General features: G+C 44.1%; 1 protein-coding gene across 1 annotated transcript in view; it reads right to left on the minus strand.

The window, feature by feature from the left end:
- Window positions 1–2,363: 2,363 nt before the first annotated feature.
- The window catches only part of CCDC38 (coiled-coil domain containing 38), an 87,696-nt gene continuing 74,848 nt past the window's right edge, over window positions 2,364–15,211 (minus strand). Inside the window, exon 11 of the mRNA XM_040413412.1 lies at window positions 2,364–2,483. Within this exon, the coding sequence (XP_040269346.1) occupies window positions 2,364–2,483 (120 nt within the window). The remainder of the gene's footprint in view (window positions 2,484–15,211) is intronic.

Genomic DNA, 15,211 nt, shown 5'->3' on the forward strand with positions numbered 1-15,211 from the left:
ATATTAGCGATAGTGTAGATGTTATTATTCAGGGAACACACCAGAATCACATAGCGACCTCTGGGATCAATTATTTGTGCAATCTGTGTGAAGGTAACTGTATTTCTGATAGCGATTAGAACACCTCTTGTCTTTATTTCGGAGTGTGATTGTAGGATTGTTGGAAAGGAATGGTGCTGCAATCTATGTGCATCTTTTTCCATAATATGTGTATCTTGTGCACACAAGATATCGGCGTGATGTAACATTGCCTCCTTCCACAGATAAGCTCTTTTCTGTGGACAATTTAGACCCTTCACATTAAGTGGCATAAAGTGCAGCACCATTTGGTTGGTATAGGGGCACTTGGACGGTACATACAACTGTAATCAAACATAAAAAACTGTGTAAACTGCAGAACACATGGGATCATCCGAATTAAGAGTCCCAGTGTAGGAGTAGATACAGGACGCAGCTCTAGGCTGCTATTAGCAGTGTGGGGGTATAGTCCCAGTGTGTTACCAGGAGGGTGTCCGCCTTTCCTCTGCACCCAGTTATCTTGCCAGAGCGATAGTGAAGTCAGCCCAGTGGATAGGGTGTAGCTAAGTTCCGCTGCCGGTCTGTGGTCCTCCGAGGTTGAGTTGGTTCAATTGATGCTGGATTCATTTTCCAAGAAAGTAGTCGTTTTCTCCCTTCTTCTAAGGTTTTGATTGAGTGTGAAGTGCCATCTTTTTTTTTAAAATCAGATCATTTTTTATTGAACATTTTACAATGTAAATACACATTTTAACATATCACGTACCAAGATGACATAGACATATTTTCCATAAGGCTGATAACAAAAAGGATACCAAACCATGTGTAATAATCAAATTTCAACCCAACCCCCCAACCCCTCCCATCCCACCCCACCCTAACCTGCACAATACAAAGGCACACTGTTAGACATTTCTATTCAGACGTCGAAACGACAGCCATGGTTCCCATAGTTTTTCAAATTTTGCTGCCATCTTTAGTTATTAGGATCTTCCCTGGGTATCCCCAACGGTAAGGAACGTTGTTTTGTCTCAGCTTGATAGTAATGGCAGCCAGCAATTTCCTCTGGCGGAGAGTTGTAGTTGAAAGGTCTGTGTAGAGCTTGACTGTTTGAAAAAAGGGTCTGGCAGGACTGGCATCTTTCGGGCAGCTGAGAGTATGGCCTCTTTAACATGAAAGAAGTGCACTCTAGCTAGTGTGTCCCTGGGGATTGTTTCTGCCAGATGAGTGGGTCTAGGGACCCTGTGTGCTCGGTCTATAATCACGTCTTGAGCTGATAAAGTGGGTAATAAAGACCAGAATAATTTTTGTATGTAGGAGGTAATGCTCACGGAGGGGACTGTTTCTGGGATGCCCCTCAACTTTATATTATTGCGCCGGGAGAGGTCTTCCAAGTCAGCAAGTTTAGATTTCACTCATTCCAGCTCAACCGCTATGTCATTATGGGCGTCGGTTATTGTATTTTGAGACTCCGCAAATTCCCCCCTTTTCGTTTCAATGTGTAACACTAGCATCAAGAGCTTGCACAAAGGCTGATATGGGCGTCAGGAAAGTAGTAATGTCCTCATGGAGGGATGATTTCAGTGCAATTAACATGCGTTTAAGAACTTGTTCAGACACTGGAGAGTGGGACGCAGGTAGTGCTGTTAATGCGTCCATCATATGGGTATTTGCCCCTTCATCTGAGGAGGAAGCTTCCTCTGTCTCAGGTGGGCTATGAGGACGTTCACAATGTCCCTTGCCCTGTTCCATGCCATGCAGGTCGGACCTTGGCGGTGAAGGCGCTTCAGGCCTGGTGTCATGGCGCATTCCCCGCTCTCCTTCATGCGTTATAAGGTTTGCAAAGAGGGAGCTGGTAAGACCCGGTGCTCTGACCTATATGGTGTCGCACTCACCGGTGATGTCTGTGAGGCGGGTGAAGGGTGGCTCTCTGGGTCTGGTGGAGTCGACGAATAGCGGAGTGAGGAGGACGCTGTGCCGCCATCTTTCCCGCGCTCTGGCTCGAAGAATTGCTTCAAGTCCGACTGGCATTCTGCGGGTTTTCCCCATCTCGGGTTTTGGCAGGTCAGCTGTTGCAGTACAGCAGCTGTAAGCCCTGATTAGCGGGGATAGGCGCTGGGCTGATGGCTAAATTAGTCGCTGGGTGTGGGAGCGCAGGGATTATGCGTCCATCTTCCTCCGGTGCCTGGCCATGCCCCTTTTCCAGACTCCTGGCACTTCATTGATTAACTTCTAGAAGAAATAATAGCACAACAGTTACAGTTTTACCCTATATCAATAAAACATCCAGGGGTTTGAATAAAGTGGTCTGTGTCTAGAGAGGGTTGACAATATAAGGTTTATTGTATTCAAGTAAAGAAATACTGATATTCTTCCTGTTTCTTTGCTGCCAGATTCTCAGCAACCATTTTTTTTTGCCGCCTTGATTGTAGTGGAGGCTCAGAACGTTTCATAAGTTTCCTCCCTTCCTGAAGAACATTATGGTGATATATTAACACACTAAAACAATTAGCATTTGACAAATATTTTTTTTATTTATATAAATAGCAAACATTTTACAAGCCTAAAGAGGTTGTCTGGTTTCCGATATTGATGCCCTATCCTCAAGATATGCGTGCCACCAATATCAGATCGGCACTGGCACTCCCACCTGTCAGCTTTTTGAAGAGAACGCAGCGGTCCCGGGAGTAGGAAACCGGACAACTCCTTTAGGCTGGTTAAAGGGGTTGTCTCATCTCAGGCAATATCGCTAGGATATGCCCCCATTTTCTGAAAAGGTGCAGATTCCACTGTTTGCGGAAGTTATAGCTGAAGTCTACGCCAGCCTGTAGCTGGTGTAGACTTCCGTTTCTGGCGCACAACAGGGCAGAGGTGCGCCTGATTTATTAAAAGGCTTCTGCCTCTTAACAAATCAGGCGCATCTCACGCCATCACAGGGAGATCAAGACTGACGGATGGATCCACCAGCCTTGATATATTTCCCCCACTGTGTCAATAAGGCATTACTTAGATGTTGCGCTCGCGTAAGATGCGCTAAATTTAAGAGGCACCAGTTTTGTTACATCTCACCCTAAATACCACAACTAGTTTTGACCTTAATGGCTTTTTTTTTTCATCCCCCAAATTCTGAGGACCATAATGTTTTTATTATTTTTCCACAAATGTAGCTGATTAGGGACCTGTTGGCAAAATGAGTTTTATTTTTTAGTGCCAACATTTTGGGACAGATATATTGGAAATAATGTCATTTTTTTTCCATGGATGGAGCTGTGTGAGGGCTTTTTTCTTTTTTCCACGATGCATTTTTCATTGGTACCATTTTGAGATACATATGACATACTGATCACTTTTTATTCTGTATTTTTAGGAGATGATGAACAAAAAAAACCCAGCAATTCTGACATAGTTTTTTTTAGATTGCATGGTTAGACCCCAGCTGCCATAGCAACCCATCAGCTCCCTGTGATTGTCACCCCATTATTCCCCCCTCCCACGACAGCGAGTAAGCCACCTCCCTTAGTTAGATGCCATGGTCACTGTTGATAATGAGATCTAAGGGGTTAAACAGTCAGTATTGGTAAAATGGAAGACATTTTCAAATCTGCAGTTATCTACAGAAATGTCGCAAATTTTCACTACAGATTTAATTTATTGCCATACAATGAGTGAAATCTATCCACACAAAAATCCACAATGAAATCCCGGATATAAGCGAAGTGGATTTCATTTCAGATTTGGTTTGGATGTCCATGTCAAGAAAATGCTTAACCCCTTAAGGACACAGCCCTATTTCACCTTAAAGAGGACCTTTCACCTGTATAAACGATGTTAACTGAGTATGCTGCCATATAGAGCGGCGCCCGGGGATCTCACTGCACTTACTATTATCCCCGGTCGCCGCTCCGTTCTCCCGTTCTAGGCTTCGGTACCTTTGCTTCTTAAGTTATAGTAGGCGGGTCTTCTCTTGTCCTGTGGGCGTCTCCTTCTCCTAGGCTGCAGCGCTGGCCAATCGAGGCGCACAGCTCACAGCATGGGAGTTTTTTTTCTCCCAGGCTGTGAGCTGTGCGCTGCGATTAGCCAGCGCTGCAGCCTAGGAGAAGGAGACGCCCACAGGACAAGAGAAGACCCACCTACTATAACTTAACCACCTCCGGACCGCTGTACGCACAGACGCGTCCTGGAGGTGGTTGATTCATTCCTCCTGGACGCGCCGGCGCGTCATCTCGCGAGACGCGAGATTTCGGTCACAGCCGGCCCGCGCATGCGCATCGCGGGCCGGCAAAAGTTAGAGGAGTATTTCATCAGCAACCTGCCAGCCAATGATCGTCGCTGGCAGGTTGCTGATTTTTAAAAAATCGAATCACAAGCCAGATAACAGATCATATTAGTAAATATGATCTGTTATATGGCTTCTCTGCTTCTCTGCTGGTCCTTTTCGTCGGTTGGATCCAGCAGAGAAGCAGACATCACTGTGAGTACACACCAAACACTGCCCTTAGCCCCTGATCACCATCCATCACCCTCATCATCCAAATTAACCCCTTGATCGCCCCCTGTCAATCACTTAGTGAAAGACAAAAAGTGATCAGTGTAAACTGACACTTTTTTTTTTCACTAGTATTGGCTGTTAGGTTTTAGGGATAGTTTAGGCCCCTTGGTTAGGTAGTTAGCGTCAGTTAGCGCCCACCCCACCGCACCGCAGTCACTTTTATTCGCTGTTTAGCGTATCGCTAATCAGCATTTGTACTTTTATTAGTATCTGTAAGTGATCAAAACTGATCACGGTCAGATCTATAATAGTATTAGTGTCACTTTAGTTCGCCCTCCACCCAAAACGCAGTGTTTGCCCGATCAGGCCTGATCGGTCGCCCACACGTGCGTTCACCCACGCCCGCCCCACCGCAGTGACAAAAAAATTTTTTTTTTTGATCACTGCACATTCACTTTACACGCTCTGCGGCGATAAAAAAATCAGTTTTGATATTTTTTATCAACCGCAGCGGCCTCCGGTACTTCGCTAGCCTCCCCTTTGTAAGACAGGCTTGCTTTTTTTCTTGGGTAGTCTCAGGGAATACCCCTAAATTTAGTAGTCCAAATGTCAAACAGGGGGTATTCTTCTGAAGAGGCCTACAGGATTCTGACCCAGTCGGATGAGGAGTGGGAACCCTCATCTGATGAATCTAGCGGGTCAGAATATGAACCTGTAGAAAGCAGTGGCTCTCTGACCCAAAGTTCGGACGAGGAGGTTGAGGTCCCTGGCAGCACCAGGCGTACCCGGCCCCGTGTCGCTAGACCACAGGTTATGCAGGATCCGCTTCAAGAGCAGCAGAGTGGGGCTGTCGCTGCCGGATCACGTGGTGAGGCATACACCAGCAGCGCAGCCCTTCCTGGACCTAGTACCAGCACTGCCGTACAACATGGTGAAGTAGCGAGCACCAGAAGGGCAGTTGAAGCTGGTACGGTGGCACGTGCACTAGTTACCCCGTCGCAGCCACCGCACAGACAGGCCCGTAGAGCCCCTAGAATCCCTGAGGTGCTGGCAAACCCTGATTGGCAGTCACCAACTTCAGCCGCACCAGTAGTTCCCCCTTTCACCGCCCAGTCTGGAGTTCGGGTTGAGACGGCTCAGATCAGTACGGCCCTGGGATTTTTTGAGCTGTTCTTGACTGCGGAGCTCTTGGACTTAGTCGTGGCAGAGACCAACCAATATGCCACACAATTTATAACCGCAAACCCGGGAAGCTTTTATGCCCAGCCTTTCCGGTGGAAACCAGTCCAAGTTTCCGAACTTAAAATTTTTCTGGGCCTTCTCCTCAACATGGGCCTGACAAAAAAGCATGAATTGCGGTCATATTGGTCAACGCACCCAATTCATCACATGCCCATGTTCTCTGCTGCTATGTCCAGGACACGATTTGAGGCCATCCTGCGTTTCCTGCACTTTAGCGACAACACCACCTCCCGTCCCAGAGGCCACCCAGCTTTTGACCGGCTCCACAAAATTCGGCCCCTCATAGACCATTTCAACCAGAAATTTGCAGATTTGTATACCCCTGAGCAAAACATCTGCGTAGACGAGTCCCTAATACATTTTACCGGGCGCCTTGGCTTCAAACAGTACATCCCAAGCAAGCGTGCCCGGTATGGGGTCAAATTGTATAAGCTCTGTGAAAGGGCCACAGGCTATACCCACAAATTTCGGATCTATGAGGGAAAAGATCAGACCCTGGAGCCGGTCGGTTGCCCTGACTACCTGGGGAGCAGTGGGAAGACAGTCTGGGACTTGGTGTCACCCTTATTCGGCAAGGGGTACCATCTTTATGTGGACAATTTTTACACAAGTGTGGCCCTCTTTAGGCATTTGTTTCTAGAACGGATTTGCGCCTGTGGCACCGCGCGAACTAGTCGCGTGGGCTTCCCCCAACGGCTTGTAACCACCCGTCTTGCAAGGGGGGAGAGGGCTGCCTTGTGTAACGAAGAACTGCTCGCGGTGAAATGGAGAGACAAGCGTGACGTTTACATGCTCTCCTCCATTCACGCAGACACGACAATACAAATTCAAAGGGCAACCCGTGTCATTGAAAAGCCCCTCTCAGTCCACGACTATAATGCGCTCATGGGAGGGGTGGACTTCAATGACCAGATGTTGGCTCCCTATTTAGTTTCCCGCAGAACCAGACGCTGGTATAAGAAGGTGTCTGTATATTTAATTCAATTGGCGCTCTACAATAGTTTTGTTCTCTACAGTAAGGCTGGGAGAACACGATCCTTCCTCAAATTCCAGGAAGAGATCATCGAGAACCTCCTTTACCCAGGAGGTTCCGTGGCCCCATCCACCAGTGTAGTTAGCCGTCTACACGAGCGACATTTCCCCAGTGTCGTTGCTGGTACCTCAACCCAACCGCCACCCCGAAAAAAATGTCGTGTCTGTAGCAGGAGTGGAATAAGGCGTGACACCCGCTATTTCTGTCCTGACTGTCCGGACCACCCTGCCCTATGCTTAGGAGAGTGTTTCCGGAAGTACCACACACAGGTACACCTAGCATAGGGATCACATCTCACCAGGACAGGCACACAGGGCTATTAGGGCCCTTTCTCTCACAGCTGCTGCAAACCTCTCCTTTCACCTGGGATAAAGTGCATAACGTACTTCGCCACATCTTTGGGCGATTTGCGCTTTGCACATTGTCCCATGGGGAAGGAGAGGTTTGTTCTATAAAGGTAAAAAAAACAAAACAAAAAAAAAATTACCGGTAAGTAAAAAAGTTAAAAAAGTTTAAAAAAGTTAATATGTTCTGTTCTAAAGTTAATAAAGTTATTGCTTTGCGGCCTGGTTTTTTCTTTTTTGTTTTGTTTTTTTTACCTTCCAGGTGGACCATCCGATCGACCAGCTGCAGCACTGATGTGCATTCGGACAGAAGCATTGCGCTGCTGTCAGATTACACGCAAGTCGGTGTATGCGGCGCTGCAAGACGAGATTTCTCCTCTGCAGTAAAAGATATGTTTGCCGAGGCATATGAGCTGAGGAGGTGGCGGTGTTCATATACTTTGGCAAACACTTTGTATATATAAAAAAAAAAATCCCGGCAATGATTTATTCATCCACATCGATTGATGTGAATGGAGAAATCTGGTTTGCCAGGGCATACGAGCTGAAGTGGGTATGGATGTTGGGCGGAGCTCCTATGTCCTGGCAGACGCCTTTCCCCTCCTTTTTTCTTTTTTTGGCCGAGATTTTTTCATCCACATTGATCGATGCGAATGAAGAAATCTGTGCCGTTCATTTTTTTCTTTCAGCCCAGAGGCTGAACGGAAAAAAAAAATCTCATTACCCGTATGCTCAATATAAGGAGAATAGCAGAAACTCCTAATGCTGGGCATACATGTAATGATTGCGGAGACCCTCAAATGCCAGGGCAGTACAAACACCCCACAAATAACACCATTTTGGAAAGAAGACACCCCAAGGTATTCGCTGAGGGGCATATTGAGTCCATGAAAGATTGAAATTTTTGTCCCAAGTTAGCGGAAAGGGAGACTTTGTGAGAACAAAATCAAAAAAATCAATTTCCGCTAACTTGTGCCAAAATTTTTTTTTTTCAATGAACTCGCCATGCCCCTCATTGAATACCTTGGGGTGTCTTCTTTCCAAAATGGGGTCACATGTGGGGTATTTATACTGCCCTGGCATTTTAGGGGCCCCAAAGCGTGAGAAGAAGTCTGGTATCCAAATGTCTAAAAATGCCCTGCTAAAAGGAATTTGGGCCCCTTTGCCCACCTAGGCTGCAAAAAAGTGTCACACATCTGGTATCTCCGTACTCAGGAGAAGTTGAGGAATGTGTTTTGGGGTGTCTTTTTACATATACCCATGCTGGGTGAGATAAATATCTTGGTCAAATGCAAACTTTGTATAAAAAAAATGGGAAAAGTTGTCTTTGCCAAGATATTTCTCTCACCCAGCATGGGTATATGTAAAATGACACCCCAAAACACATTCCCCACCTTCTCCTGAGTACGGAGATACCAGATGTGTGACACTTTTTTGCAGCCTAGGTGGGCAAAGGGGCCCACATTCCAAAGAGCACCTTTCGGATTTCACAGGTCATTTACCTACTTACCACACATTAGGGCCCCTGTAAAATGCCAGGGCAGTATAACTACCCCACAAGTGACCCCATTTTGGAAAGAAGACACCCCAAGGTATTCCGTGAGGGGCATGGCAAGTTCCTAGAATTTTTAATTTTTAGTCACAAGTTAGTGGAAAATGATGATTTTTTTTTTTTTTTTTTTTTCATACAAAGTCTCATATTCCACTAACTTGTGACAAAAAATAAAAACTTCCATGAACTCACTATGCCCATCAGCGAATACCTTGGGGTCTCTTCTTTCCAAAATGGGGTCACTTGTGGGGTAGTTATACTGCCCTGGCATTCTAGGGGCCCAAATGTGTGGTAAGGAGTTTGAAATCAAATTCAGTAAAAAATGACCTGTGAAATCCGAAAGGTGCTCTTTGGAATGTGGGCCCCTTTGCCCACCTAGGCTGCAAAAAAGTGTCACACATCTGGTATCTCCGTACTCAGGAGAAGTTGAGGAATGTGTTTTGGGGTGTCTTTTTACATATACCCATGCTGGGTGAGATAAATATCTTGGTCAAATGCCAACTTTGTATAAAAAAATGGGAAAAGTTGTCTTTTGCCAAGATATTTCTCTCACCCAGCATGGGTATATATAAAATGACACCCCAAAACACATTCCCCACCTTCTCCTGAGTACGGAGATACCAGATGTGTGACACTTTTTTGCAGCCTAGGTGGGCAAAGGGGCCCATATTCCAAAGAGCACCTTTCGGATTTCACAGGTCAATTTTTACAGAATTTGATTTCAAACTCCTTACCACACATTTGGGCCCCTAGAATGCCAGGGCAGTATAACTACCCCACAAGTGACCCCATTTTGGAAAGAAGACACCCCAAGGTATTCCGTGAGGGGCATGGCGAGTTCCTAGAATTTTTTATTTTTTGTCACAAGTTAGTGGAAAATGATGATTTTTTTTTTTTTTTTTTTTTCATACAAAGTCTCATATTCCACTAACTTGTGACAAAAAATAAAAACTTCCATGAACTCACTATGCCCATCAGCGAATACCTTGGGGTCTCTTCTTTCCAAAATGGGGTCACTTGTGGGGTAGTTATACTGCCCTGGCATTCTAGGGGCCCAAATGTGTGGTAAGGAGTTTGAAATCAAATTCTGTAAAAATTGACCTGTGAAATCCGAAAGGTGCTCTTTGGAATATGGGCCCCTTTGCCCACCTAGGCTGCAAAAAAGTGTCACACATCTGGTATCTCCGTACTCAGGAGAGGTTGAGGAATGTGTTTTGGGGTGTCTTTTTACATATACCCATGCTGGGTGAGATAAATATCTTGGTCAAATGCCAACTTTGTATAAAAAAATGGGAAAAGTTGTCTTTTGCCAAGATATTTCTCTCACCCAGCATGGGTATATATAAAATGACACCCCAAAACACATTCCCCACCTTCTCCTGAGTACGGAGATACCAGATGTGTGACACTTTTTTGCAGCCTAGGTGGGCAAAGGGGCCCATATTCCAAAGAGCACCTTTCGGATTTCACAGGTCAATTTTTACAGAATTTGATTTCAAACTCCTTACCACACATTTGGGCCCCTAGAATGCCAGGGCAGTATAACTACCCCACAAGTGACCCCATTTTGGAAAGAAGAGACCCCAAGGTATTCGCTGATGGGCATAGTGAGTTCATAGAACTTTTTATTTTTTGTCACAAGTTAGTGGAATATGAGACTTTGTAAGAAAAAAAAAAATAAAAAATCATCATTTTCCGCTAACTTGTGACAAAAAATAAAAAGTTCTATGAACTCACTATGCCCATCAGTGAATACCTTAGGGTGTCTACTTTCAGAAATGGGGTCATTTGTGGGGTGTTTGTACTGTCTGGGCATTGTAGAACCTCAGGAAACATGACAGGTGCTCAGAAAGTCAGAGCTGCTTCAAAAAGCGGAAATTCACATTTTTGTACCATAGTTTGTAAACGCTATAACTTTTACCCAAACCATTTTTTTTTTTTACCCAAACATTTTTTTTTTATCAAAGACATGTAGAACTATAAATTTAGAGCAAAATTTCTATATGGATGTCGTTTTTTTTGCAAAATTTTACACCTGAAAGTGAAAAATGTCATTTTTTTGCAAAAAAATCGTTAAATTTCGATTAATAACAAAAAAAGTAAAAATGTCAGCAGCAAAGAAATACCACCAAATGAAAGCTCTATTAGTGAGAAGAAAAGGAGGTAAAATTCATTTGGGTGGTAAGTTGCATGACCGAGCAATAAACGGTGAAAGTAGTGTAGGTCAGAAGTGTAAAAAGTGGCCTGGTCTTTCAGGGTGTTTAAGCACTGGGGGCTGAGGTGGTTAAGAAGCAAAGGTACCGGAGCCTAGAACGGGAGAACGGAGCGGCGCCCGGGGATAATAGTAAGTGCAGTGAGATCCCCGGGCGCCGCTCTATATGGCAGCATACTCAGTTAACATCGTTTATACAGGTGAAAGGTCCTCTTTAGGGACCAGGCCATTTTTTGCAAATCTGACCAGTGTCACTTTAAGTGCTGATAACTTTAAAACGCTTTGACTTACCCAGGCCGTTCTGAGATTGTTTTTTCGTCACATATTGTACTTCATGACTCTGCTAAAATTGGGTCAAAAAAGTAAATTTTTTTGCATAAAAAAATACCATATTTACCAAAAATGTGGAAAAATTAGCAAATTTCAAAGTTTCAGTTTCTCTACTTCTGTAATACATAGTAATACCCCCAAAAATTGTGATGACTTTACATTCCCCATATGTCTACTTCATGTTTGTAGCATTTTGGGAATGATATTTTATTTTTTGGGGATGTTACAAGGCTTAGAAGTTTAGAAGCAAATTTAGAAATTTTTCAGAAATCTTCAAAATCCCACTTTTTATGGACCAGTTCAGGTTTGAAGTCACTTTGTGAGGCTTACATAATAGAAACCACCCAAAAATGACCCCATTCTAGAAACTACACCCCTCAAGGTATTCAAAACAGTTTTTACAAACTTTGTTAACCCTTTAGGTCTTCCACAAGACTTCATGGCAAATGGACATAAATTTTAAGAATTTAGATTTTTTGGAAAATTTTCCAATATAATCAATTTTTTCCAGGAAAAAAACAAGGGTTAACTGCCAAACAAAACTCAAAATGGGTTGCCCTGATTCTGTAGTTTGCAGAAACACCCCATATGTGGACGTAAACTACTGTTTGGCCAAACGGGAGGACATATAAGGAGGGGAACACCATATGGGTTTTGCAAGGCAGATTTTGCAGGTCTGGTTTTGTTTATACCATGTCCCATTTCAAGCCCCCACGTGGAACCCCTAGAATAGAAATTCCAAAAAAGTGACTCCATCTAAAAAAGTACACCCCTCAAGGTATTCAAAACTGGGTTTACAAACTTTGTTAACCCTTTAGGTGTTCCACAAGAGTTAATGGCAGATGGAGAAACAATTTAGAAATTTCTATTTTTTGGAATTTTTTTTAATTTTAACCCATTTTTTTCCAGCAATAAAGTAAGGGTTAACAGCCAAATAAAACTCAATATGGGTTTCCCTGATTCTGTAGTTTGCAAAAACACCCCATATGTGGTCGTAAACTACTGTTTGGCCAAACGGGAGGACATAGAAAGAGGGGAACGCCATATGGGTTTTGGAAGGCAGATTTTGCAGGACTGGTTTTGTTTATACCATGTCCCATTTGAAGCCCCCTGTTGCACCCCTAGAATAGAAATTTCAAAAAAGTGACTCCATCTAAGAAAGTACACCCCTCAAGGTATTCAAAACTGGGTTTACAAACTTTGTTAACCCTTTAGGTGTTCCACAAGAGTTAATGGCAGATGGAGAAACAATTTAGAAATTTCTATTTTTTGGAAAATTTTCCATTTTAACCCATTTTTTCCAGCAATAAAGTAAGGGTTAACAGCCAAACAAAACTCAATATGGGTTGCCCTGATTCTGTAGTTTGAAAAACACCCCATATGTGGTCGTAAACTACTGTTTGGCCAAACGGGAGCACGTAGAAAGAGGGGAACGCCATATGGGTTTTGGAAGGCAGATTTTGCAGGACTGGTTTTGTTTATACCATGTCCCATTTGAAGCCCCCTGTTGCACCCCTAGAATAGAAATTTCAAAAAAGTGACTCCATCTAAGAAAGTACACCCCTCAAGGTATTCAAAACTGGGTTTACAAACTTTGTTAACCCTTTAGGTGTTCCACAAGAGTTAATGGCAGATGGAGAAACAATTTAGAAATTTTCTATTTTTTGGAAAATTTTCCATTTTAACCCTTACTTTATTACTGAAAAAAATGGGTTGCCCTGATTCTGTAGTTTGCAGAAACACCCCAAATGTGGTCGTAAACTACTATTTGGCTAAACGGCAGGACATAGAAGAAGGGGAACGCCATATGGTTTTTGGAAGGCAGATTTTGCTGGACTGGTTTATTTAGACAATGTATCCTTTCAAGCCCCCTGATGCACCCCTAGAGTAGAAACTCCATAAAAGTGACCCCATCTAGGAAACTACGGGATAAGGTGGTTGTTGTTTTGGGACTATTTTAGGGGTAAATATGATTTTTGGTTGCTCTATATTACACTTTTTTGAGGCAAGGTAACAAAAAAATAAAATTCAAAAATTTTTCTACATTCGCTATTTAGTTTTGTGGAACACCTAAAGGGTTAACAAAGTTTGTAAAGTAACTTTTGAATACCTTGAGGGGTGTAGTTTCTTAGATGGGTCACTTTTTTGGAGTTTCTAGTCTAGGCTACATCAGGGGGGGGCTTCTAATGGGACATGGTGTCCAAAAAAACTGTCCATCAAAATCTGCCTTCCAGAAACCATATGGAGTTCACTTTGTTCTACGCCCTGCCGTGTGGCTATATAGCCATTTACGACCACATATGGGGTGTTTCTGCAAACTACAGAATCAGGGCCATAAATATTAAGTTTTGTTTGGCTGTTAACCCTTGCTTTATTACCGGAAAAAAAGGACTCAAATGGAAATTTTGCCCCAAAATTGGTGTTTTGGCACCGTTTTTATTTTATATTTTTAACGCTGTTCATCCAAGGGGTTTGGTAAAATGTTATTTTTATAGAGCAGATTCTTACGAACGCGTCGATACCTAATATGTCTACATTTTAGAAGTTATTTAGATTTTACACTACATTATCATTTTAGGAACCCCAAAAAATTATTTTAGTATCTCCATTAGCCTGGGAGCAAAAATTTTTTTTTTTTGTTGGGCGACTATCTAATGTAGGGGCTCATTTTTTGCGGGATGAGATGGCGGTTTTATTGGCACTAATTAGGGGGGCATATGACATTTTGTTAACGCTCTTCACCCGGGGGGGGGGGGGGGTTGGGTTAAATGTTTTTTTTATAGAGACGATTTTTACGGACGCGACGATGCCCAATATGTATGGCTCTTAGACTTTGGAGACACTAAGCAGGCATCCTAAAACTGCGGCCCTCCAGATGTTGTAAAACTACAATTCCCACCATGCCCTGCTGATGGCTGTAGGTTGTCTGGGCATGCTGGGAGTTATAGTTTTACAACATCTGGAGGGCCGCAGTTTGAGGATGCCTGCACTAAAACTAATATTTTTTTGGGGAAAAAAAATTGTTTCTGTGTCTCCAAAGTCTGAGAGACATAGTTTTTTATGTTCTCTAGTGGACTGTTGGAGATTATAAAAATTTAGTACTCCATGGAAGTGCGATACTCCCTGAAGCAATCGATAACGCAGAGGCCCGGATGATCGGGGCAAGTGTCACATTGAGTAGTGGTGTCCTTCCGTATCCCCCTCTTGTGACACACTCTGCATCTTTTTTGGGTTCGTCCCTTCTTTCCAGTATGGGGGACCACACCTGGAAAGTGTTGGCCAGGGACGATCCGGGCGCCTCCAGTTCCCGAGGTACTCCGGCCTGCTCTTTCCCGATCCGAAAAGATCAGGTCCTTGAGGACTGCCTCATAGAATTGGAGGAATGTCCCTGTGCTGCCAGCGCTTCGGGATAGTACAAAAGAGTTGTACATGGCAACCTGTACCAAGTAGACCGCAACTCATTTGTACCATGCCCGGGTTTTGCGCATTGCATTATATGGCTTGAGGACTTGATCAGAGCGATCAACTCCTCCCATATACCGATTGTAGTCGACGATACAATCGGGCTTGAGGACCGTTGCCGCGGTACCTCGCACAGAGACGGGGGTGGTGCTGTTACAGTGGATTGTGGACAGCATAAGGACATCCCTCTTGTCCTTATACCTGACCAGCAACAGGCTTCCACTGGTAAGGGCACGGGTCTCACCCCTGGGGATAGGTACCTGGAGGGGGTGGGCAGGGAGGCCGCGTTGATTTTTCCGCACGGTCCCACAAGCGAACGTGGATCTGGCGGCAAGGGACCTGAACAAGGGAATGCTGGTATAAAAGTTGTCCACGTACAAGTGGTAACCCTTATCCAGCAGTGGGTACATAAGGTCCCACACGAGTTTCCCGATAACACCCAGAGTGGGGGGACATTCTGGGGGGTGATTCCGGGAATCTCGCCCCTCGTACACACGAAATTTGTAAGTGTACCCTGAGGTACTCTCACAAA

This window comes from Bufo bufo, chromosome 1, assembly GCF_905171765.1.
Source record: "Bufo bufo chromosome 1, aBufBuf1.1, whole genome shotgun sequence".
NCBI classification, from domain to species: domain Eukaryota; kingdom Metazoa; phylum Chordata; class Amphibia; order Anura; family Bufonidae; genus Bufo; species Bufo bufo.